Below are 26,452 nucleotides of genomic sequence, written 5' to 3'. Positions count from 1 at the left end.
TAGCTTTAAGGTCAGAGAGTCCCTGATAATTTGCTATGCATCCACAGGTAAGTTACTTATCACCAGGCACCAAGCTATAAAGTAGGAATACAAGGTAAAATGGAGATAATGTCCACTTTGCAGGTTGTTATGTACACAAGAATGTACATAAAATGCCTGGCACTGCCATATGTATTCAATATCATTTCCCTTACTTCCAGATAAGATTCCTTCAAATTCAAAGTGATTTTGCTCAGAACTGTAAACATAAGACTTTCCAAACTTTTCACCAATAAGATCCCACTCAAATAACATTCTATCATTTTTCTTGTCTTTTAAATTCATCAATGACATAATTGCCATTGAGAGTACCTAATTAACATAAGACAAACAATGTGATATTTTATCATCAAAAGCAACAAAATAACAGCATGGTTAACCTGAGGATACACACACAATTTTGGATAGCTTTCTAAAACACTAAAAACAGTTAATAAATCCTCCAACGGTGGTGGTGGCTCCCGCCTGTAATCCCAGCACTTTGGGAGGCTGAGACAGGCAGATCACCTAAGGTGAGGAGTTCAAGATCAGTCTGACCAATGTGGAGAAACCCGGTCTCTACTAAAAATACAAAATTAGCCAGGCGTGGTTGCACATGCCTGTAATCCCAGCTACTATGGAAGCTGAGGTAGGAGAATCACTTGAATCTGGGAGGCGGAGGTTACGGTGAGCCGAGATTGTGCCATTGCACTCCAACCTAGGCAATAAGAGTAAAACTCGTCTCAAAAAAAAAAAAAAAAAAAAAAAAACAAACCCTCCAAGATCCCCCTTTAAGGGACTTTAGGGATCCAAGAACCTCCAACGAGAAATTTAAGAAAGAAGCCTGGGCATTGTGGCTCACACTTGTAATCCCAGCACTTTGGAGACCAAAGTGGGAGGATCGCTTGAATCTAGGTGTCCAAGAACAACCTGGGCAACATAGGGAGACCCTGTCTCTACAAAATAAAAATTAGGTGTGGTGGCACATGCCTGTAGTCCCAGCTACTCGGTAGGCTGAGGTGGGAGGATAGCTTAGGCTCGGGAGGTCAAGGCTGCAGTGAGCTGTGATCATGGCACTGCACTCCAACCTGGGCGACCCCGTCTCAAAAAAAAAAAAAAAAAAAAGAAAAGAAAAGAAATTCAAGAAAGACTTGAGACAGACAGAAAATTCCTTGTATTGCCAGATGTTATCCTACATAGATAATTTCCCATTCCTAAATGAAAGGTAAGAAGAGCCAATGAAAGTAAGATGTTGTTTTCAGAGCACAGTGTATCCCAAGATATGGGAGTCTGAACCCTGCTGGAGTTGCTCCTGGATTACTCTACCCTTACACATGGTCTCTATATGGAAGAGACCCACGTAACCCCAATGCAGAAATCACTGGGAGACAGGTAAAGAATAGTTCTTCATGAATGCTTATTAGCTAACTTGTTAAACGGCAGAAACAGAAAGAGATTAAGGGAAAGGAAACAAAACCATTAATGGAGCACTCCAATGCCAGGAGTTTGGTATGTTGGCATTTCATCTTAGAACGCTATGCAGCAAGGTGTTAACTATTTTAATTTTATTATTTTATTTTTTGAGACTGAGTCTTACTCTGTCACCCAGGCTGGAGTGCAGTGGCACGATCTCAGCTCACTGCAACCTCTGCCTCCTGGGTTCAAGAGATTCTCATGCATGCCTCAGTCTCCCGAGTAGCTGGGAGTAGAGGTGCGCACTACCACAACCAGCAAATTTCTAATTTTGTATTTTTAGTAGAGACGGGGTTTTGCCATGTTGGCCAGGCTGGTCTCAAACTCCTGACCTCTCAGGTGATCCGCCTGCCTCAGCTTTCCAAAGTGTTGGGATTACAGGCGTGAGCCACCGTGCCTGGTCTAACTTCATTTTACATTTCTAAAACCCAAAGATTGCAAAGGTTATGTAACTCATCAATATCACAAAGTCCATAAATGGTAGAGTTACCAGTTCAGTCTGATTTACTAAAGCATTTTATGCTTTGGGAGGCAGAAGAATTTTCACCTTTCCAAACCTTTTACTTACTCAATGATAACATTGTTGGGATCAAGGTCTTTCCCAGTCCCTTGGTTGACAACTTTCATGGAGAGGGATACTTTTATCCTATCATTTTTCATCTGAAAGAGACGAAAAAAAGTCACCAAAAACTTCAGATACATCATTTAGATGGCCAGTCTAAAATTAAGAGTCAATGTTTTCATCATCATAATATTGAGCTTCTTTAATGGACCAGGTACTGTGCGAGGAACACTGCGGATACAAATAAGCATAACAGGTAGACCCTATGGCAGAAGAATTTTAGGAAACAGTCTTAATCTCATTCCTCTCCCTCTGGGGAAAGACAAAAATGGTAGCTCAAAAAATCCAAGGCCTGTGGAAGTAACCAGGCAGAAAATAAAAGCTTTTCCTCCAGGTAAGTTCAGCATAGTGATTTGTTCAGAGATCCCTAAGTCCAGAATAGGTTTTTGAACATTTCAGACTAGATCTTCTTCTGGACTTGGTCTAGAGCTTCTTTAAGCATGAAGACATTTGTCACATTGGTCTTCTTTTGCTTCCCACAGCAAATGAAGCATTTCTTCACTTCAGGGCCTTTGCATCAGTTATTCTCTCTGCCTGAAATGTTCCTATCCCAAGTCTTCCATGACTAGTTCCTTTTCTTTAAGGTCTCAGCTCATATACTATCTCCTCAAAGAGTCCTTTCCTGACAACTAGAAATCTTCCTGCAATAGTGTTTGAATCCAATATAGCACTTAATATAACTTACAATTATTTTATGTATATTTGTCTCGGCCAGGCATGGAAATTCATGCCTGCAATTCCAGCACTTTGGGAGGCAAAGGCAGGAGGATCACTTGAGCCCAGGAGTTTGAACCAGCCTGGGTAGTAACACAGTGAGATCCTGTCTTGAAAAAAAAAAAAAAAAAAAAAGCCAGGTTTAGTGGTATGTGCCTGTAGTCCCAGATACTCAGGAGGCTGAGGTGGGAGGATCAGTTGAGCCCAGGAGGCTGAGGTTGCAGTGAGCCGTGATGGCGCCACTCTACTCCACCCTGGGTGACAAAGAGAGACCCTGTCTCAAAAAAGAAAGAAAAATTGTGTCTTCTACTTATATTCTATATAAGCTCCATAATAGCTGGGATCATTTATGTCTGGTTCACTCTTATATCTTCCAAACCTAGCACATATTAAGCACTTAATTATTATTGAATAATAGCTCTTTCATGCCTATCTCCCATCCCTTGCTCTGGTAGAAGAACAGGACTCCGTGTATACTCTTACTTCTCCTGTGGTCTGCCCACACCCACAGCCCTCATACCCTCAAGTGAGTAACAGGGTCCTTCAGATTTTTTTCACTTTCTGCACATTGAATGGTGCCAGATATTAGGGAAAATGACTGTAAACTATCTGCGTTTTTTGTTTTGTCCCAAATTGAAGTGTATCTGGCAGGTATTCTTTGAAGTTTGTTATAAACACTTGTCCCATAGATCAAATTTCCTTCTCTCTTTTTGGTTCTTTTTTTTCTCCTCCTGCCCACCCTCTGGGTAAACTTCAGGGAGGGAAGTTTTACAAATATGCACTTATTGCACCACACTTTTATAGCGCATATCATTCCTTCTGAGTTTGCAGGACAGTCTGCCAGAAAGTTTGAATTCCAAATAGATTCTAGTGGCAGGATTTAAAAATAAGATTATCAGCCACAATTAACAAAATTTACACACTCACTATCATAAAATACAAAAATCCCAGCTCTTCCTAAACCTTTCTAACCACATGGGAGCCGCACAGAACTTTACCTCTCGGCCAATAAGCTTCACCCACACTTTATCTCCAACATCTACTATCTCAGAGGGCTTATCCACCCGACAGGATGACATATGAGTTCGATGGACCAGACCTGGGCACAAGAAGAAGAAATAACATAAAGCAGAGGGCACATCTGGTATTTATACTCTGAACTGGGTAAGAAGGTAAGAGTTGGGGAATGCAAGTGGAAAATGAAATTTTTCACTGAAAAGTGTGAAACTTAAAACTGCACATTGACACTGCTTTTTATAAAACCCAATCAACCAACAAACATTATTAAGATAATGCTCAAAGTGGCTGGGCACAGTGGCTCATGCCTGTAATCACAGCACTTTGGGAGGCTGAGCTCAGGAGTTCAAGACCAGCCTGGGCAACACGGCAAAACCCAGTCTCTACAAAAAATACAAAAAAAAAAAAAAAAAAAAAAAACAAACCTGGCTGGGTATGGTGGCACATGCCTGTAGCTCCAGCTACTCAGGAGGCTGAGATGGGAGGATCGCATGAGCCCAGGAGGTTGAAACTGCAGTGAGCTGCAACTGTGCCACTGCACTCCAGCCCAGGTGACAGAGCAAGACCTTGGCTGAAAAAAATAAGTAAATAAAATAGGCTGGGCGCAGTGGCTCATGCCTGTAATCCCAACACTTTGCGAGGCCAAGATGGGAGAATACCTTGAGGTAAGGAGTTTGAGACCAGCCTGGTCAACATAACGAGACCCTATCTCTATTTTTTAAATATTATAAATCTTATTTTAAAAATAAACAAAAAATTTAAAAAATTTAATGCTCCATATTAGTAAAGATGTGATAAAATAACTGTAGTTACACAATACTGATAGAAATGTAAGCTGGTAAAATTATTTGAAAGTAAAAAGATAAAGATGTTTACATCTTTGATGCAAGAATATCGTCAATAGAATTTTTCTCCAAAGGAAAAACTCAAAAGAGCCAAAAAATTGACAGAGCTGAAATAACTTGCAGTCTAGCCTGGGCAACATGGTAAAGCCCCATTTTTACCCAAAATACAAAAATTACCTGGCCGTGGTGGTGCGAACCTGTGATCCCAGCTACTCAAGAGGTTGAGGTGGGAGGACTGCTTGAGCCCAGGAGGCAGAGGTTGCAGTGAGCTGAGATTGCGCCACTGCACTCCAGCCTGGGTGACAGAGCAAGACCCCTGTCTCACAAATAAATACATACATACATACATACCTACCTACCTACCTACCTACCTTGCAGTATTATTACCTACAGAGGTTAAAAAATATGTAAGAATCATAAAACAACCCTAATGAATAATAAGTGGAAAATAGCATGGCAAACATGGTAAATCTGTTGAATAAAAGAGTAAACAGCCATTTAAATTAATTACAAAAAATAATTATGATAGACATTAAGTTAAAAAAGGAAATATAAGCATGCTACTATTTTTAATCCATTAAATTAGCAAAATATTTAGAAAATAATATTCAATGTGCTGAAAGGATAGTAAAATAAGAACTATTACTAAGGCTAGAATAAACTTTTGGAAGTCACTATCAATGGCTATCAAGAATGATAAAATACTCATAAACTATTACACATTTAATAAAAATAATTTAAAATCAAATAATTGCTGGGCATGGAAGCTCAGGCCTGTAATCCCAGCACTTTGGGAGGATTGCTTGAGCCCAGGTATTCAAGACTAGGCTGGGCAATATAGTGAGACCCCATCTCTACAAAAATTACAGAAAAATTAATAGGATGTGGTGGTGCATGCTTGTAGTTCCAGATACTCAGGAGGCTGAGGTGGGAGGATGGCTTGAGCCCAGGAAGTCAAGGCTACAGTAAGCTGTGATGATGCCATTGCACTCCAGCCTAGGTGACAGGGCAAGACTCTGTCTCAAAAATAAATCAAATCAAATAATAATTTAAAAACATTTAATAAAACACTTATAGCAGATATCCTTTTCCTGTCTGTCCAAAATCCTCTGCTTGGGAGAACCACCTTGCTTATTACATTTTACATATACAAATCAGGATTATAAACTACAAAAAGTTGCCAATGCCAATCTTTACCACCAGATGGCAAGAGCCTGCCAGAGAAAAGCAAAGAAGAGCACTGGTAAACAAGAAACAAAGCCCTGGGAGTGTAAACTGAGCAACCAATACAGCAAAGGCTGAAGTCTCAGTAATAGAGGAAAGAGATGCAAGGGGCAGAAACATAATTGAGAAACCTAACTGAGATTTATCCTGGAAGTCTCTGACAAGATTGGTCAAAATGTTTCCCAATTAAGTTTCTGCCCCTTGCAACCAAGAGTTCTAATACTTTATTTGACCCCTAATTGCTTCTGGGAACCTGTCCTAAGAAAATAACTTTATACATAGGAAAAACTATATGCTTCAGGAAAAGTGATATACATCAAAATATGCAAAGTATTTTTAAGACAGGAAAATTTAGAAACAACCCAATTTCCAACAAAAGGGTAACAATTAGGTCAATTATGGTATAGTTGCTTGATGGTCCATTCAAAAGATATTTAAACAAGTCAATAATTCTTTCTTTAGTAAATATTTATTGAGTACCTATTATGTATCAAGTACTGTAGATATCTAGCATTTTCCCATGCTAAATAACAAAAGTATAATGCAACATTATACAGTATGATTACAAATGCTTTAAAAACATTTTAAAAATTAGAAAGAAATGGCTTGAAATGCTAGTATTATGTTAATCTTTTCATTTATTTTTGATAAGAAATAATGAAGAGGATTACTTCAATTCTGGAGAAAATTAACATAAATAATTACTCTGAATGAATACAAATCAGTCATCCTGTCTGAAATAACTGCCCTCCCTAAAGTTGCTTGGGAAATTTACCCACCTCCATTCTCATTCTCCCACTCTCTCTTTCTCACACACACACACACATACACATACAGAGAGAGAGAGAGAGAGAGAGAGAGAGAAGAAAGAGAGAAAGACGGAGATGCACATGGACGCCTGCACATGCCTGCAACTCAAAGTACCTGCCCTTTCTGTTTAGAGCTCCTCCTGGGAGCCACTACTTTCTCTATCCATCATCACTACATCTCTCATACCTATATAAGCTGATTCTGGAGGTTGATAGCCTACCTATCTAAACAATTCTGGGGCCTCTAAAACGTTTTATATACATTATGTTTTTAATTTTAGATCAACACATAATCTCCAAATTGGGTGAAATTCATGCAAATGGGGTTTTTACTTTTTTTCCCCCTATGATGTAATGAGCTGACTAGCCTAATTTTAAAGTTTGAAGAGGAAATTCAGATCCCATAAAGGGGAAACCCTTCACCTTGACTTGTTTTGGGCTGCAACCGTCCTCTACTGGTTAAAATTCATCTTTTTCCTCTATTGCTAATGAAAGTTATGAAGCAAATTAATGTTGAACCTAATATACTTGAGGGAACACTATCCTTCTTCCCTAAAACAGAAAGCCTATTTACTGGAGTACCACACAGAAATAATGGCATCAAAACTTGTCCTTCTCTCACTTGATTCCAAAGTGTGTATGTATGTGTATGTATGTTATGTGGTTTTTCACATAACCAGTGAAAAAATGACGAAATATTTCAAATGAACTTTGTCTTTAAGTAGTTTAAGCAAGTTAATTTGAAGTAGTTTGCTCTTTTATGCTATAAATGTGTTTTATGCTACAACTGAATTTTCATGGGTGTTCAGAGTACATGTAAGTTAGTGAGAGTAAACTATATATATACACACACATACACACATACACATGTATTTTATTTTATTATTTATCTTTTTGAGATGGAGTCTCACTCTGTCGCCCAGGCTGGAGTGCAATGGCGCAATCTCTGCTCACTGCAACCTCCACCCCCCGGGTTCAAGTGATTCTCCTGCCTCAGCCTCCCGAGTAGCTGGGATTACAGGTGCCTGTCACCACACCTGGTTAATTTTTTGTATTTTTAGTAGAGATGGGGTTTCACTGTGTTGGTCAGGCTGGTCTTGTATTCCTGACCTCATGATCCATCCATCTCGGCCTCCTAAAGTGCTGGGATTACAGGCATGAGCCACTGCGCCCAGCATTTTATTTTTTTATTCTACTTTATTATTTTATTTTTTATTTTATTTTACTTATTTTATTTTTGGTACTGGTAGCTGTCTCCTGGATAAACATGACAAGTCTAGAAGCACTAACAGTGAAAAATTGGAAACAACTTAAAACGATTATGTGGTACATCTGAATGACAGAATAAAGCTATTAAATGTTTATAGAAAATATTTTTTTAATGGGGAAATGTTTAAGGTCCATTACGTGCAAAAAACTACAAATTTTAAATATACAGTATAATCTTAATCTCAACATATTAAATTGTGTACACATATGTAAATACACAGAAATACACCAAAATGTTGGCCAGGCATGGTGGCTCATGCTTGTGATCCCAGCACTTTCGGAGGCTGAGCCAGGCAGATCACTTGAGGTCAGGAGTGACCAGCCTGGCCAACATGGTGAAACCCCACCTCTACCAAAAATACAAAAATTAGCCAGGTGTGGTGGCAGGCACCTGTAGTCTCAGCTACTTGGGAGGCTAAGGCAGGAGAATAACTTGAACCCAGGATCGTGCTACTACACTTCAGCGTGGATGACAAAGCAAGACTCCATCTCAAAAAAAAAAAAAAAGAGAAATACACCAAAATGTTAACAGTGCCTATCTCCATACGGTAGTACTAGCACATAATGATCATTTTCTGTTGTATTTTTTTCCCTCTATTTTTCTATGGTGAGCATGCATTATTTCCGACCATAAAAATTATAATTAAATAATATATACACTATGAAATAATGTGAAACTATGTCTCATATGGACATAGACCAAAAGGAAACATAAAAATAGTTACAACAGGGTACAGGATTATTAAAGATGAGACATTAATGGCTTATTACCAAAAGGCCTTAGCTTATACAGCTTTATAGAGAATTAAACAAAAGACACAGTCTAGCCCTCGCCCTCGATCTTGAATGCAAATGTCAGGTAGGCAGTTGCATATCCAAGTCTGTAGCTCAGGGGAAGGGTATGAACTGTAGAAATAAGTGCAGGAGTCTTTAGCATGCAGATGCTTATATACTAAAATACATTAACTAGACTGTCAGTTTAGTAACTGGTTCAGAGAGAGACACATACCAGCTTATTAATTTACAATACAAGATATAGTTTCCTTATACCTGGAAGGTTCTCAGTTCTCATCTAGGTAAACCAGCTGCTGCATTCAGTATTAAATACCTGAATAATTACATTAGTGATCAGAAATTGCTTCCACATGGAATCAGAACAAAAGGGAGACAACTATCTTGAGATACTTTTTTTGTCCATGAAGGTTTAGTGGACACTCACTTCCTCAAAAAAAAAAAAAAAAAAAAAAAAAAAATCCATCTCAGCTGGGCGTCGTGGCTCACACTTGTAATCCTAGCGCTTTGGGAGGCTGAGGCAGGCAGATCACGAAGTCAAGAGATCGAGACCATCCTGCCCAATATGGTGAAACCCCATCTCTACTAAGAATACAAAAATTAGCTGGGCATGGTGGCGGGCACCTGTAGTCCCAGCTATTTGGGAGGCTGAGGCAGGAGAATTGCCTGAACCCGGGAGGCAGAGGTTGCAGTGAGCCGAGATCGAGCCATTGCACTCCAGCCTGGCGACAGAGCGAGACTCTGTCACAAAGAAAAAAAAAAAATCTGTACAGTTCATATCATCAGATTCATTTCTGCCCTCAGTAAGGCAAGATAAACTCTGCCAACTTCAAGCACTCAGTCTTTCTTTTACTATGTTTACTACATTTTAAGCTGACAACCCCCTGCTTATTCCTGTAATCTCTCCCTCAGTAGAATATTATGATACAGAACAGGCACGGTGGCTCACACCTCTAATCCCAGCACTTTGGGAGGCTGAGGTGGGTGAATCACTTAAAGTCAGGAGTTCAAGACCGGTCTGACCAACATGGCGAAACCCTGTCTCTACTAAAAAAAATACAAAAATTAGCCAGGTGTTGGTGGCATTTGTCTGTAGTCCCAGCTACTCAGGAGGCTGAGGCACGAGAATCACTTGAACCCAGGAGATGGAGATTGCAGTGAGCTGAGATCGTGCAATTGCACCCCAGCCAGGGCGACAGAACGAGGAAAAAAAAAAAAAAAGAATATTATGATACAATCAACTAGATTTCAGTCTCCTAAATTACAATTTCGTTCCAATCCCTTTTCCCTGGAATTACACCCAGATTGTCTTAAGTCTTGAGTGCTCCCATCTCTTCAGTCAGTTTTATAGGCAATTACCTGGTTTATTTCTATCTATGGCTGAAACTATACTCTGTATGGGGGGATTCATGACTAGATTTATTCTCAGAAAGCAGTCTGAATTCTTGGGAGAGACTTCATTGTTAACATGGACACACCACCAAAAGTCAGATGATGTGTATGTGGTAGAGGACACCATATAAAATATTTGAGGCCCCTTCCCTTTGTGCTGAGTACCTCACTATATATACTACATCTATCCATTCATTTAATCCTCTTTGACAAAGGTTCATAGGAAAAAATAGTCTAGAAATCATATAAATTATCCAGGATCACAAGGCTGATAACAGAAGTGCAATTCAAATATGAGTTTATCAGGTCTCCTACATCATACCAATATTTTCCCCATTTTTTCTTTATTATTAATCTGTATTATCCTTTCAATTAAAAAAAAAGGAGAAAGATGAACTTACCTACAAATAGAGGAAAGCACATCTAATTCTATTCCAGCATATGCTCCAAAATCAAACAGAAACAAACAAAAATGCTTTGCTTGCCACGCCACACCAAAGGGAGCTCTTCAGAGCAATCTGTGCTTGGATTTCTCACATCAAGCCATAAATAAATGCCCAAGAGGCATATCAAGTCCATTATCAAGTTCAATAAACCCAACATCACACTTAAAGACAATGAGTCCCATCTGAATGCCTACTGGTAAAAACAGAAAAAAACCCAAACCTGACAACTTGGAAAGGGCTAGCTCCTCAATCACCATATGAGAGTAACAGAGAGAGCCCATTACAGTCCCCTTAAAACCGCTGCCCCAACTGCGTTAGGTTCAACATTAATTTCTTTCACAACTCCCACTGGCAATAAAGGAAAGAAGTGAAAATCTCAAATCATTAGAGGACAGCTACAGCCCGAACAATGTCAAAACAAAAGGTCATTGTTACCTTTGGGGAATCTTAATTCCCTCTCCACATTTTTCAAGTCAATTCATCTCCCAATCAATGGTATATGACAATAATATAAGCACATTAGTGAAAGTGTTTTAACATCCTTTATCTTGTTGGGATTAAGGAGTCACTAAAACATTTACTAAACGCTTACTATATTATAGGCAAAAATATATCCAAGGGTTAATGAAACATGGTTCTCCCAGTCGAAAAACTCAAGACCCTAAAATATGCACATCATTCCCATTTCAGAGATAAGGAAATTAAGGCTCAAAGACTAGGCGACTTGCCAAGAAGCCAGTTAATGGTAGAGCTGAGGCTATAATTCATTAATTCATTCATTCAGTGAGATTTACTGAACACCCACCCACTATACCTCAGGTATTGTACTATGCCCTGACTCATCCAAACAGCCTAACCATTCCACAATTCCATGGACTAAGTGCAACAACACTCATTTTTATTACACGCCACTCTAATTCATTTACATCACTAGACTGTAAGCAATCTGAGGGCAGCAAGGGATTATGTTTCTCTTACCTCTGTGTTCCCACCAAAAAAGCTAATCAGAAAATAGAATTCAATAATTATTTGCTAAACTGAATCCACTGCTAAATATATTTGAACGTCTATCATAAGCAAGAAACTCTGAAAGTATAATGTTGAAAAATTTCTATTCTCAAAATTTCACAGTTTAGTGCTGGAGGGTAGAAGACAGTAGAAAAAAAAAAGAACTTTATAATTGTATAGGGTTGCACTGCCTAATAAGATAGTCACTAGTCATGTAGCTGTTTTAACTTTCAACTTCAATTAGTTGAAATAAATAAAATGAAAAAGTCATTTATCAGCACAGATGTAGTATAATACAAAAATACATTTGTCCCCCTTCCTGGCAAAAAACTTCTAAAACTCCTGGGATTTACTAAGTGATAGGAGTGTATTCTGTTATTCATAATAAGCCCCTTGGATTACACCTGCGTTTACGTTAATGAGGTGACAGAGTGGGATCCCTAGATAGCCTCAGGATGGACTAGTCACCAGAAAGACCAAGTGATTAGAAGGCTGGAACTTTCTTTTTCTGTTTTGAGACAGGATCTTGCTATGTTGCCCAGGCTAGACCCAAACTCCTGGAGGGCTCAACTTCCCCGTCTCAGTCTCCCGAGTAGCTGGAACTATAGGTGCTCACCACCACGCTGGCTTAGAGGACTGGAATTTTCAGTCCCACCCACCAATGTTTTACTTCTAGGAAGAGGAGGGTTGGGAGCTAGAGACTGAGTTCTATAAAAACTCCCATACATGAGATTTGTAGAGTTTCTGGGTTGGTAAACACATCCTAGTGCTGGGAGGGTGGCATACAAGAGAGCATGAAAGCTCCCCACCACACCTTACCTGACCCCACTCCACTCCAGCCATACCCTGCCCTATGTATCTCTCCAATTATTTGGCTGTTCCTAAGTTGTATCCTTTATAATAAACTGGCAAAGAATAGTATCGAATCCTATATATACTATGGTTTTCCTGTACATACACAACTAAGATAAAGTTTAATTTTTTTTTTCTTTTTCTTGAGACAGGGTTTGTTCTGTCACCCAGGCTGGAGTGCAGTGGCATGATCTCGGCTCACTGTAACCTCTGCCTCCCAGGCTCAAACAATCCTACCCCCTCAAGTCGCCTGGACTATAGGCACACACCACCATGACCAGTAAATTTTTGTATTTTTGTAGAGATGGGGTTTCAACATGTTACCCAGGCTGGTCTCGAACTCCTGAGCTCAAGCGATCTGCCCACCTTGCCTCCCAAAGTGCTGAAATTACATGTGTGAGCCACTATGCCTGGCTGTGAAGTTTAATTTATAAATTAAGCACAGAAATAGATTAACAATAATAATAACAGCATAATGTAATAACAGTTATCACACACTGTTGCTGTAACTTCTGCAATTAGAAATTCAACAGCAAAACTAGTATGAATTTTTCCTTCTTCACAATTTCACACATAGAAGATTCATTCTTAGGATAGATCTTAGCAACCACAGGATAGGATTACGTTTTCTTTCCTTAATTTTAGATTCCAGGGGTACATGTTCAAGTTTGTTATCTGTGTATACTACATGATGCTGAGGTTTGGGATATGAATCATCACGTTACAGAAGTACTGAGCATAGTACTCAAAGTTAAATTTTTCAACTGTTGTACTCCCCCTTCTCTCAGTTTCCCCTAGGGGTCCCCGTTTTTTCCTTATTAAGTTGAGAACTTTTACCTTCTGAATTAAAGGAAGCACTTTATGGCTTCTCTCAGGCATATCAAAATTGCCAGCGTCACTATTACACTTTGGGGCCACTAAGTAAAATAAGGGTTACCTGGAACACAAGCACTGCAATAGCAGACAGTCGATCTGATCACTGAGAAAGCTACTAAGTGACTAATGGGCGGGTAGCATAACACAGTGTGGATGAACAAAGGGACGATTCATGTACCAGATGGAATGGGGCAGGACAGCGCAAGATTTCATCACACTGCAACTGCAACTTAAAGCTTATGAATTGTTTCTAGAATTCTCTCTTCAATATTTTCAAACCTCAGTTGACCTAGGGTAACTGAAACCGTGGAAAGTAAAGGCACAGATGAAGGGGGACTACTGTAAAGTGTTTTCCTGACTTCTGTAAGCCATTCTGGCAAAGTCTCAAACCTAAGGAGGTGGTCATGGAACCCCTGTTTACAGCTGATTGGTCAGAAGTACAAGTGGCCCAGGACTTGCAGCTGGCATCTGAAGAGGGGCAATTTTGTGGGACTGAGTCCCTTTAATTTGAGAGATCTAACACAAGCTCCAGATAAATAATGTCAGAATTGAACTGAGTCGTTGGATACCCAGTTGGTGTCCAGAGAATTGGGGAGTTGGTTGGTGTCAGAAAACAAATCAGAGAACATAAAGAATATTTTCATCATCACAGAAAGTTATCTTGGAATGAGAGGGGAAAGAAAATCTAGCTTAGGTTTGAATATTAGGAAGGGCTCTTCAACTCAGTGGTGGCTGAAGTATTCTGAGAACAGGACATCTGGGAAACTAGCTCAAATTAGAATCTACCTACCTGAGCCAAAGACGTTAAGATCTGATCAGACCAGAGTTATTTTCTAACTCAGTCCTTTCAGGCTGAGACTTAATGATCTTCCCTCTTTATGGGCAGAGAAACTAAGATACACTGTAAGGAAGTCAATTGCTCAGTTATACAATAAACCTATAGATCTCAGGATTAAAACTCACAGTTTCCACCTAATTGTTTGGCTCCCTGAGCTTTCCCTCTGAGGCTTGTCTCAGCCCAGCTGTCAGACTGACAGATTCACTTGTAAGCTGTCAGTCACAATCAGAGGCATCACCTGACAGGGTATGGATAAAGTGAGTTAAAGATTGACTGCTGGAAGGTCACAGGCCTTTAATTCCACACAGTCCCCAAAGTGTCACATACGCCCAAGTTAGAATGGGACTTTCAGGCACTGGTAGCTATGGTAAGTATATTAACAAGAAAACCTGTGCTCAGACAGAAAGAGGTGAATGTCCTATTGGGTGAGGAAGAGTTCGATGTCATTCAATCCAAACCAACATAAAATGAGAAACTTAATTACAGACTGCTGACTGCCAGCTTGAAAACTGCTGGTAAACCATTTCTAAAGCAAAGATGCAATTTGCAGAAGAGTAGTCTACAAGGTTAGAGGCAATGATTTATTATCCAAAGATCACCTCTTGGATTTTAATAGAAAACACTTTAAAAAAAAAAAAATTCCAAAACTCAAAGTCCTTCTTCCATGTACATCCCTTCCTTAGCAAAACCAACTCCCCAGAGGTGACCAGTGTTAATCTGTTAAATATTCCTCCTGCCTTTCTTCTAAACATAGGCAATAATTTAAAATACATAAAGAAAAAAAGATATATAAAGTACACTTGCTTTAAAAGGGTAGGGAAGGGAGATGCTACACAAAGTCTTCTGGAACATGTTTTCAAATTTTATTATCTTGGACTTCGTTCCATGTCAGTAATTTTTTTTTTTTTTTAAAGGGACAGGGTCTCACTCTGTTACCCAGGGCTAGGGTGCAGTGGCACAATCATAACTCACTGCAGCCTCTAACTTCTGGGCCCAAGTGATCCTCCTGCCGCCACACCCAGCTAACTTTTTTGTAAAGATGGTGTCACAAGATTCTTCAGGTGTCATTTTTCCAGCCAGAAGCTGCTGTGGCCAGCAGCACCTTTGCCTGAGTTTTGCTTGGGCCTGCTGGGCTCGTTCGGCCCACTTGGCCCGGCAGGCTGCACTCAGTTTTGCTTGGGGCCACTAGGCCTGTTCCATCCACTTGGTCTAGCGGGCTGCGCTCTGTTCATGCTACTGTCCCAGATCCCACTCCTGCCAAGGGCGAGCCAGGCTCGGAGTGGCAAGGGGTGCATAAGTGAGTGAGCACGGGGTCCAGCCACTGCGCACAGCCAGGCACGCTGGCTGCTGTGGCTGGGCAGGCAGCTCCAGATGCTGGCACAGGCACCAGCTCCATGTGAGGCTGTGGCTGGACCAGGCATACTACAAGCGGCTTCCACTGTGGACTATGGGGAACATGGTGGTGCCCAGAAATGTGGAGATGCCAGGAACCGCAAAGCCCCAAAGAGGGTGTCACAGCTCTGGTTCAGGGAGCCCTTGGGTCTGTTATAGCTCTTTCAGTCCCGCCATTCAGCGAGTCCCAAGTTCTTGTCTTGCATCCAGGAAGAATGAGGTACGCAGACAACTGGAGGGTGAGCAAGGCAAAGAGTTGCTTTATTAAGTGATGGTACAGCTCTCAGGAGACCCAAAGTAGGTAGCTCCTTTCCACAGGCAGGTCAACCTGTTGAGTGCAGCTCTCAGCAGAGAGGAGACCCAGAATGGGCAGCTCTTATCTGCAGGCAGGTCATCCCAACATCTGCAGCCCTCGACAGAGAGGAGACCCATTGTGGGTAACCCATTTCCACAGGCAGTTCCTCCCAGTGTCTGCCCAAGTCTGGCTAAGTCCAGGGTTTTTACAGTCTTCAGAAGTGTATGCTGACTGGTCCATGGGCTCCCTGGGCAGGCCCAGAAAAAGCACCTTAAGTTCTCACTCTGGGCCACAGACTCCACCTGGAACTGAGAGCCTGGCCCCTATGCTTCAGGCCATCCCTGGCTTGAAGGTGGGGCTTCACCGAAAGAGACCTGCCCCTTTCCACCCAGGAGCCTGTCTGCCAGGGGCACCTGCAGGCCCATGATGAGTCACCCTCAGCACCCCTTTGGCCTCCCTCTGGTGCTCACTGGCACCCAAAGTCTGGAGGGGGTCGAGGTGGTAGGAAGCTGGCACGTCAGCACTACCCCAAGGCGCGCAAACCCAGCCAGGCTGCAATAGTGCCCACGCTAGGCTTCAACTTTGCTCCAAAATCAGAGCAGGAGTCAGGAACTGGAAGAGGCCAGGCAGTGGGAGCAGGCACTTCTGAGCCTGTGGGGGAAAGGGGTCTTCCCGGACCTCCAAGAGCACAGGGATGCCTGGGTCTGCAGCTGGGGCTGAGTGATTGCAGATGCACCCATGAGGGTGGGCTCCCACCCCACTAACTCATAAGGGGGCAGGGATCCCGCTGTTCCTGGCTCCTGCCAGCTCCATGGAACATGCAGCCCTGGCTGCACGGCCCCCACTATGGCTGGCATTTTTGAAGCAGCTGCTCTAGACAGGCCTCCATTGCCATCAATGGGGTCTTGCTATGTTGCCCAGTCTGGCCTTGAACTCTTGGCCTCAAGTGATCTTACTGCTTCAGCCTCCCAAGTAGCTGGGATTACAGGTGCATGCCACCACTCTCGGCTCATGTCAGTAAACTGACATCTATTCTGTTTCATTGATTCTAAGAGGCACTAAATTGGAGTGCTTCTTATAATCAATGATGTTTTACAACTGTTATCAGTCAGGTAGCAGTGTGATGGAATTGTGTGAAAACCTTCCATTGCATCTTTCTGGTAAGATGAGGCGTAAGGGTGTCTTAGAAATATAGTCATTCTTTTAATCATCTGCATAGTCTACAAAACAGATGCACATAATTTATGTAATTCTCCACTCACACTAAATTCTCTAAAGAATTTCTGGATTAAAGGGTAATAAGCACACTAAAAATGTTAATAGGCGGCCGGGCGCGGTGGCTCAAGCCTGTAATCCCAGCACTTTGGGAGGCCAAGACGGGCGGATCACGAGGTCAGGAGATCGAGAGCATCCTGGCTAACATGGTGAAACCTCATCTCTACTAAAAAAAATACAAAAAACTAGCCAGGCGAGGTAGCGGGCGCCTGTAGTCCCAGCTACTCGGGAGGCTGAGGCAGGAGAACGGCGTGAACCCAGGAGGTGGAGCTTGCAGTGAGCTGAGATCGCGCCACTGCACTCCAGCCTGGGCCACAGAGCGAGACTTTGTCTCAAAAAAAAAAAAAAAAAAAAAAATGTTAATAGGCATTGCCAAAGTCTGTGAAATTATGCTCCTGATAGTGAGTAAAAGTGTCCATGTCTAACACTGGGTATTAACAGCAATCTTTTAAAATATTTGTTAATCTCAAAGATTTCAGGAGTGTTTTAAATCATTTTTTAAAAACATTTGATAACTTTGCTGCCCTATGTGAAAAAAATTATTTTGAGATAATTGTACATTCATCTACACTCAAAAGAAATAATACAGAGGTGAGGCCGGGTGCAGTGGCTCAGGCATGTAATCCCAGCTGACTTCGGGAGGCCGAGGCAGGTGGATCACGAGGTCAGAAGATTGAGACCATCCTGGCTAACATGGTGAAACCCCGTCTCTACTAAAAATACAAAAAATTAGCCGGGCGTGGTGGTAGATGCCTGTAGTTCAGTTACTAGGGAGGCTGAGGCAGGAGAATGGCGTGAACCCGGGAGACGGAGCTTGCAGTGAGCCGAGATTGTGCCACTGCCCACTCCAGCCTGGGCAACAGAGCAAGACTCCGTCTCAAAAAAAAAAGAATACAGAGGTTTTATGTACACTTTATCCAGTTTTCTCTAATGGTGACATTTTGGAAAACTATAGTACACTATCACAACCAAGATGCTGGCATTGATACTGTGGTATAAGAAATACATACACGATCTTTGTCCCTAGTTCCTGGCAGAGTTCCTAAAACCCTTGGACTACTCTGAGTGATAGAAGTGTCTTTTGTTATTAAGTCCCTTAATGAGGTGACTATTGGTGGGTCCCTAGATAGCTTCAGAAACAGAGAAATCAAGGATGTGATTAGATAGGGTTATCCCAGCTACTTGGGAGGCTGAGGCAGGAGAAACGCTGGAACCCAGGAGGCAGACATTGTGGTGAGCTGGTATCGCACCACTGCATTCCAGCCTGGGCAACAGAGCTAGATTCCCTCTCAAAAGAAAAAAAGAAATTTCAGCCCTACCCTCTGACTTCTGGGAAGGGGAGAGGGGCTGGAGACTGAGCTCTATCACTGAAGGCCAATAATTTAATCAACCATGTCTATGTAACAGATCCTCCATATAAACCCCTAAGCAATGGAGTTTGGAGAGTTGGTGAATACATCCCTGTGCCAAGAGGGTGACACACCCCAACTCCATGGGGACAAAAGCTTTGTACTTGGAACGCTTTGGGTCTCACCCTGTGTACTTCCTCATCTGACTGTTCATTTTTATCCTTTAAAATAAACTAATAGTACCTATAGCTTTTTTTTAGTTCTGTGAGTCACTCTAGCAAATTACCAACTTCGGGGCGAAGTACTGGGAATCCCCAAAATTGTAGCCAAGTGAGACAAAAGTGTAGGTAATCTGAGGATCCAATATTGGGGTTGGCATCTGAAGTGAGGACAGTCATGTGGGACTGAGGCCTTAACCATGTGGAATCTGACACTAACTCCCAGGTAATTAGTGTCAGAATTGAATTGAATTGTTGGACATCCAGTTGATGTTAGAGAATCAGAGAACCGGAGAATTGGTTGGTGTAGGAAAAAACATCTCAGATAAAATCGACTGGCTCTTGTTCAGATTTCCCCAGTTTTACCTGTACTCATTTGTGTTTGTGTATGTGTATGTACTTAGTTCCACGTAATTTTACCACATGTGCAGATTCATGTATACACTGCCACAGTTAAGATACAGAACAGGTCCCTCACCACAAGGATCCTTCCTATTGCTATTTCCTTCCCCTCCTTAATCCTTGTCAACCATTAAATAATTTGTTCTCCACTTAGATAATTTTGTCATTTCAAGTATGTTACATAAAAATCTTTGCAAGTCATATATTTGATATGGTACTAGTATCCAGAATATATGAGAAACACCTAACTCAACAATAAAAACAAAAATAACCAGGCAGGTGTGGTGGCTCACACCTTTAATCCCAGCACTCTGGGAGGCTGAGGAGAGCAGATCACTGGAGGACAGGAGTTCAAGACCAGTCTGGCCAACATGGCAAAACCCTGTCTCTACTAAAATGTAGCGGGGAGTGGTGGCACATGCTTGTAATCCCAGCTACTCAAGAAGCTGAGGCATGAAAATCACTTGAACTCAAGAGGCAGAGGTTGCAGTCAGCCAAGACTGCACCATTACACTCTAGCCTGGGCAATAGAGAGAGACTCTGTCTCAAAATGAGAAAAGGATTTTGTATTAGTCTGTTCTTACACTGCTAATAAAGACATATGAGACTGGGTAATTTATCAAGGAAAGAGATTTAACTGACTCACAGTTCCGCATGGCTAGGAAAGTCTCAAGAAACTTAACGACCACGGGGAAAGGGGAAGCAAACACGTCCTTCTTCACAGGGCAGCAGGAAGGAGAATAAGTGCCCAGCGAATGATGGTTTTATAAGGGAAACCCCTTATAAAACCATCAGATCTTATGTCACTATGATGAGAACAGGATGGGGCAAACCACCCCCATGATTCAATTCTCTCCACCTGGTCCCTCCCACAACACATGAGGATTACGGGAACTACAATTCAAGATGAGATTCGGGTGGGGACATAGTCAAAATGTATCAGATTTGAATAGACATTTTCCCAGAAAAGATATACAAATGGCCAATAAACCCAAGAAAAGAGACTTAACATCATTAGCCATTAGGGAAATTCAAACCACAATGAGATGTCCTTGCACATCCATTAGGATGGCCATACCCAAAAAGATAATAACAAGTGTTAACAAAGATGTAAAGAAAGTAGAACTCTCATACATTGCTAGTAGGACTGTAAAATGGCGTGGTCACTTTGGAAAAACAGTTTGGCAGTTTCTCAAAAAGTTGAACATAGAGTTACCATATGACCCAGTATTTCTACTCCTAGGAATATATCCAATGAAAGCAAATATCCACACAAAAAGTTGTACACAAATATTTATAGAAACATTATTCATAATACTAAAGAAGTGGAAACAACCCAAATATCCATCAACTGATGGAATTGCAACAAATTAATTTGTAATGGCAATAAAAAAGAATGAAGTACCTATTATAAAACAGATGAACCTTGAAAACACGCTAAGTAAAAGAAGTCAGTCATGAAAGACTATATACTGCATTATTCCATTTATAAGAAATGTACAAAATAAGCAAATATACAGAGATAAAATAGAATAATGGTTGCCTAAAGCTGGGGGCATACAGAGAATCTGGAGTGATGGCTAATGGGTACAGGGTTTCTTTTTATGGTGACAACAATGTTCTCAAAGTAGATCGTGGTGATGGTCACAAAACTCTGAATATACCAAAAAACCACTGAATTGTACACTTTAAGCAGGTGAAATGTGTGGTATGTGAATCATATCTCAAGTAAAACATAAGAATGCTATATAAATGGAATCATAAAGTGTATAACCTTTTGAAAGTAGCTTTTTTCACTCAGTATAATTTCTGGAGATCGATTCAGGTTGTTGCATGTATGAATATTTTATTCTCATTCCTTTGTATTGTTGAGTAATATCGCATTATACGAATCTACTAGTCTAAGTTACTTTTTAATCATACTGAGAATGAGTATCTTTTACTATAGTACCAAGTAATATTCTTTTCTCCTGCGAGTTGTTTTTTCATATCCTTGGCACCTTTTCCTAATACCCCCTTTGTATTAGTTCTTTATCATATGTACTACAAATTCTTTTTCCCAACTTAACTCTGCTTACAATGATTTTTGCAATTAAGTTTTTAATTTTTATGTAGTGAAATATTCTTCTAGATTTTCTTCTAGTACTCTTAATGGCTTTTAAAAAAAAATTAAAATCTTTAATTAAATCTTAACTTATTTTAGCATAAGAAGTTAGCAAGTAGAATCTTTGGATCCACCAGCAGTGTGATATAGTAGAAAGATCCAGGGGCTAGGAATCAGAAGGATTGGGTTCTAGTCTTGGCTATGCCACTACCTAGCCCACTCTGGGCAGACAACCAGTCTGTGGAACCTGCCTTTTATGCTTACCATAGTTTTGGTAAATAAATAAGATTATAGACTTATAACAGGATTCTCAAAAAATGTTCAACAGATGCTTCTTTATGAAAAAAACTTAAAACATTATATATATATATGCTTGTATCACTTACAATACTATTCTCATTTCATGCGCTATCTACTAGAAAACTCACACTGTCAGCCTCAGACAGAGGTAGCTTGCCCTCCCGCAAATCCTGTGTCTAAAGAAGTCAAGTGGGCCGGGCACGGTGGCTCAAGCCTGTAATCCCAGCACTTTGGGAGGCCGAGACGGGTGGATCACGAGGTCAGGAGATCGAGACCATCCTGGCGAACCCGGTGAAACCCCGTCTCTACTAAAAAATACAAAAAACTAGCCGGGCGAGGTGACGGGCACCTGTAGTCCCAGCTACTAGGGAGACTGAGGCAGGAGAACGGCATAAACCCGGGAGGCGGAGCTTGCAGTGAGCTAAGATCCGGCCACTGCACTCCAGCCTGGGCGACAGAGCGAGACTCCGTCAAAAAAAAAAAAAAAAAAAAAGAAAGAAAAAGAAGTGATTTGCCTAGGGTCACAGGTGAAGTCTAAAGAGGAGCTGGTTTCAGAAGTAAACCCAATTAGCTATACCCCAGCCTTCCTCCTGAGTCAGCGACCACCATTCTTCTGCCCGCTAAAAATGAACTGTCATCTTGTATTCATATCTATATTAAAAAGAAAACAAATGAATGAAAAACTACTGTCTGAAAAATGTACAGCCTATAATTAGGAGGTGGTGGGGTGTTAGCAGAGAGTAGAATCAGAGGGCTGAATTTCAAGTCATAGGCTCCTACCTTGCTTCCGACAGCCTGGGATTTTGATAAAGGCCCCATAGTCTGTCACCATAGCAACCTATAAAGATGGGGGAAAAAAATCAATGTCACATAAATAAGAATCTTTCTTTTGTAGCATTTAACCTAATCTCCCCAAATTTGTACTTCATATTGATTGCCTCTGTATGCTACAAAACTGCCTAAAAATGATGCTCTGTCAAACATTCTTTCTGGGTTTTTTTGAAATTTAGACTGACAGGTATGTGTGTACACATTAAAAACACTGGTGAGATTAGAGTGTTGTCACATGGTGTGATGATACTGAGGAATACCCAAATCCTATACCCAGTAAAATCAACAACGGAGTTTCATGAACAAAGGGAACATATTGATATTATCAAAGGAGTTTCATGAACAAAAGGAACAAAAAGCAAAAAACCAGGTAATAAAGTTATGCTTTATATTAGCTAGGACTGAGGCCTCCAAACCCAATACAGAGAACTTTAATAAATTTGGGATGGATCACGCAGGGCATTCTTCCCCTCATACCTGAACTTCAAATCAAACCACAGCATACAATCTGTTACATTTAACTCCAAGTCTGAGTCTTGGGTTTCATCAAGACAACTAGATAAAAAGTCAATACATACACATCTGACAGAACCTGATCTAATCAGAGAGAAAGAGTTGTCCCCCCAGTCTTCTGCAGAGTTGTCTAAGATGAAGAAGTTAGAGGCTTGATGGGTCGATGTAACAGGCAACCAATAAATGTTCGTGATGAAAGGCCCAGAACCCTTGCCAGATAAATCATTAACCCAAGCTCTAGCTCTCTCTTCCCTCTGTAGCCTACCCCATCCCCTCACCTGTGGATTGAGGGTAATGTTGTCACTATATACTGAATTTAACACTAAATGTTTATTTGTAAAATATTCAATATAATCTTACATATATAAACTTTATTCTTTTCAGTGGCTTTAATTAGCTGCTTCATCTTGAGCACTGTTTCAGCTTCACCATAACTAAAACAAGGGGAGTAAATAAAACAATCCCAACTACACTGCTATTTACTAATATATACTGAATACTCACTATATGCAAAATAATATTAAAAATGCTTTGCATAGTCCTCATGTCACTGTACGGAGTTGGTACTATTATTCCCATTCAATAGATGACAAAAAGATGCATGAAGAGACTAAGTAACTTATTGGAGGTCCAAAGCTAAATAAGTAGCAGAGCTGAGATTTGAATCCGGAATCTTAAATACACTAGAGTTGCTCACGGGTTCTCTCTAACTATAAAATTCTAATGGCCAAAAGCAATGTGGTATCCGATATCCAATCTGTTCCTAGCAACAATCCTAGAAAGCATATACAGTAGATCTTATGCTGCAAATGAAGTGGAATAGTATAGGTGTATCTGGGTGCTATGCCATGTGCCTATAGTCCCAGCTACTCCAGAGGTTGAGGCCGGAGGGTGGCCTGAACCCAGGAGTTAAGTCCAGCCTGGATAACATAGGAAGACCCCATCTCCAAAAAAGCATTTAAAAAAAAAAAGAAAAAATAACAGTATAGGTAAAGAAAGTGAACAGGCTTTGGAGTGAAAGATGTGGCTTCTAATCCTAGCTCTGCCATTTCCCACCTGTGGGATCTTGCACATGACTTGCCTTTCAGGGCCTAAGTTCCCATTTGTTCTCACTTTGCTGCTGCAGGTAACAAATGATGTACATAAAGTGATTGACATAGGTATATGGCACATAATGGACATTCAACAAAGTGTAGCTTTTCAATAATTTACAGTCTAAGACACTGAAGCACAAAAAGATTAGTGACTGGTAGGAAGGCACACAACTACTTAAGAGTTAGGGAGGCCAGGCACGGTGGCTCATGCCTGTAATCCTAGCACTTTGAAAGGGCGAGGCAGGTGGATCACCTGAGGTCAGGGGTTCGAGACCAGCCTGGCCAACATGGTGAAACCCCGTCTCTACTGAAAAAATACAAAAATTAGCTGCGTCTGGTAGTGGGTGTCTGTAATCCCAGCTACTTGGGAGGCTGAGGCAGAAGAATCACTTGAACCTGGGAAGCAGAGGTTGTAGGGAGCCAAGATGGCGCCACTGTACTCCAGCCTGGGCAAGAAGAACAATACTTCATCTCAAAAAAAAAAAAGTTAGGAATAGAACCTAGAACCTCGGTCCCTTGACTACCTAGTCCAGTGCCTTATACTTCACCAAATATCATCATTACCCACTTCAATGTTAGGATGGAAATAGATAAAAACTTTCATTCTCATTTTTTAATGGAGACATTGGGACTGAGCACTTGAATTAACTCTCCAAGACACAACATGAAGAATGGGTTACGAACCAAAAGTTCTAAACTCATGTTTTATACTGATGAACATGTTATGCTGGGTTAAGAACCAGAGAGTCCCAAAGAAACAGTACAATCACACAGACACTTAAAATCAAGGCAAGGTAGAGCCAATGAAATGACTTTAGAGATTAGCTGGTCCAGTTCTACCATGTTTCAAATGAGGAACGTAGAGATCAGAGATACAAAGTGCTTACCTGAGTTTACAAAGCAATTTGTTCTTTGTAAGAGAGGGCCACATAATAAAGATAAGTCTCCCAATTTTTAATTGAAATAAAAGCAAATCCCTTCTTTCTGGACCAAATGAAGGTACTTTGGTTTTTGTTCCACAGTTCTAGAAAGCAGACTGAAAAGTCTCATACTGTGTAACAACATTATTAAAGAACATAATCATCCAACAAACTTAAAAGTAACATCTGGGTCAGGCACAGTGGCTCACACCTATAATCCCAGCACTGTGAGAGGCTGAGGCAGGTGGATCACTTGATGCAAGGAGTTCAAGACCAGCCTGGCCAACATGGCAAAATCCCATCTCTACTAAAAACACAAAATTTAGCTGGGCATGGTGGCACATGCCTGTAATCCCAGCTACTTGGGTAGTTGAGGCACAAGAATCGTTTGAACCCAGGAGGTCACGGTTGCAGTGAGCCAAGATCATGCTACTGCACTTCAGCCTGGGTGATACAGCAAGACTCTGTCAATAAATAAATAAGTGAATAAATAAATAAATAAATCTGGAAGTTAGAGCCAAAATCGCCTCGTTGCTGTAAATTAAGACAATCTCACTTTTCAATCCTGAAGCTCCAGTGTCACATTACGGTCTTTAGAGGTAATGTAACAGACCTTAATTTGGCCTCTCCCAAAAGGAAAGGTTAATATGCTCCAGAATGGATGCACTCAACTGTTTAGGCATTGTTTCAGATTTCTAGCGCCAGGTGTTTTCATCACTGTGTCTCCTAGGGTGCAGTCACACCTGCCATAGATGATCGTGCAGTCTGCCTGGTGTCCCAACAATAATTAGTCAAATAGCTCAGGGGAAAAAATTCAATAACTATCCCAACTGAACTCATCAGAGCTTGGGTAAAATAAATTTCCCATCTTCAGATTATAGGTGGCAAACGGCCTTGAAACTTGTTATCACCATAATCTAAATGAAGAATTTGAGGCTCAGAGGCATAAGTTACTTGTCAAAAGTCACTAAGTTAAATAGTAGCACAGCCAAGTACAACACAGACTTTTTTTTTTTTTACTTGTAGTCCAATGCTATTTCGACCCTACCAACATGAATCTCCCCTCAGCATTTCTTTGGCTATGGGAAGCCTAAGCCAAATCCCAAGTCTCACTGTTATGCTTGTACCCCCTACCATGTATTAATATAATGCACTCTGCTACCAACATGCTTCTCAGAGAATGAGAGGATGAATATTGGCTTCTCAGCTACTTAATTACTAGGTCCCAAATCCCTGCTAAGTTCACCAAGAGAAGTGCTGGGACATGGGCTGAAACACCACCTTCTTCAAGGACAACTAGTCCTATGAGGCTTGGGCTCCACTTTAAGCACCTACCTACTATGTACAAGACACCATGCCAGGTACTGTGAAATAAAGACAACTTTAAAAAAGGGATGCCCAGTCATTTTAAATGAATTTGAAGTAGTTACCAAGACATATGAGACAATCATGGTCTCTGTTCTTCAGTAACTCACAATATAGTAGTGGTGAGAGACACATACAAGTAATAATAATACAAGACAGACTAGGATAAATGCTGTAACAGAAGTGTACAAACAAATGA

At 40.9% G+C, this 26,452-nt stretch overlaps 1 protein-coding gene across 12 annotated transcripts in view; it reads right to left on the bottom strand.

Annotated features, from left to right (window-relative positions):
- The window catches only part of ZCCHC17 (zinc finger CCHC-type containing 17), a 68,426-nt gene that overhangs the window by 24,380 nt on the left and 17,594 nt on the right, over positions 1-26,452 (bottom strand). For 9 of the 12 annotated variants that reach the window (XM_025379548.1, XM_025379580.1, XM_025379539.1 and 6 more), the window contains 3 exons: positions 22,311-22,368; positions 3,826-3,926; positions 2,060-2,151 (listed from right to left, as the gene is read on the bottom strand). In XM_025379548.1, the coding sequence (XP_025235333.1) occupies positions 2,060-2,151; positions 3,826-3,926; positions 22,311-22,368 (251 nt within the window). Of the gene's footprint in view, positions 1-2,059; positions 2,152-3,825; positions 3,927-22,310; positions 22,369-23,238; positions 23,281-26,452 lie in introns of those variants that run through there. The other 3 variants (XM_025379564.1, XM_025379603.1, XM_025379589.1) reach the window with 2 other exon arrangements.

This window comes from Theropithecus gelada, chromosome 1 (assembly GCF_003255815.1).
Source record: "Theropithecus gelada isolate Dixy chromosome 1, Tgel_1.0, whole genome shotgun sequence".
Taxonomy (NCBI): Eukaryota; Metazoa; Chordata; class Mammalia; order Primates; family Cercopithecidae; genus Theropithecus; species Theropithecus gelada.
Note: the sequence above shows the minus strand (reverse complement) of the source record. Positions and strands in the feature narration are given on the sequence as shown.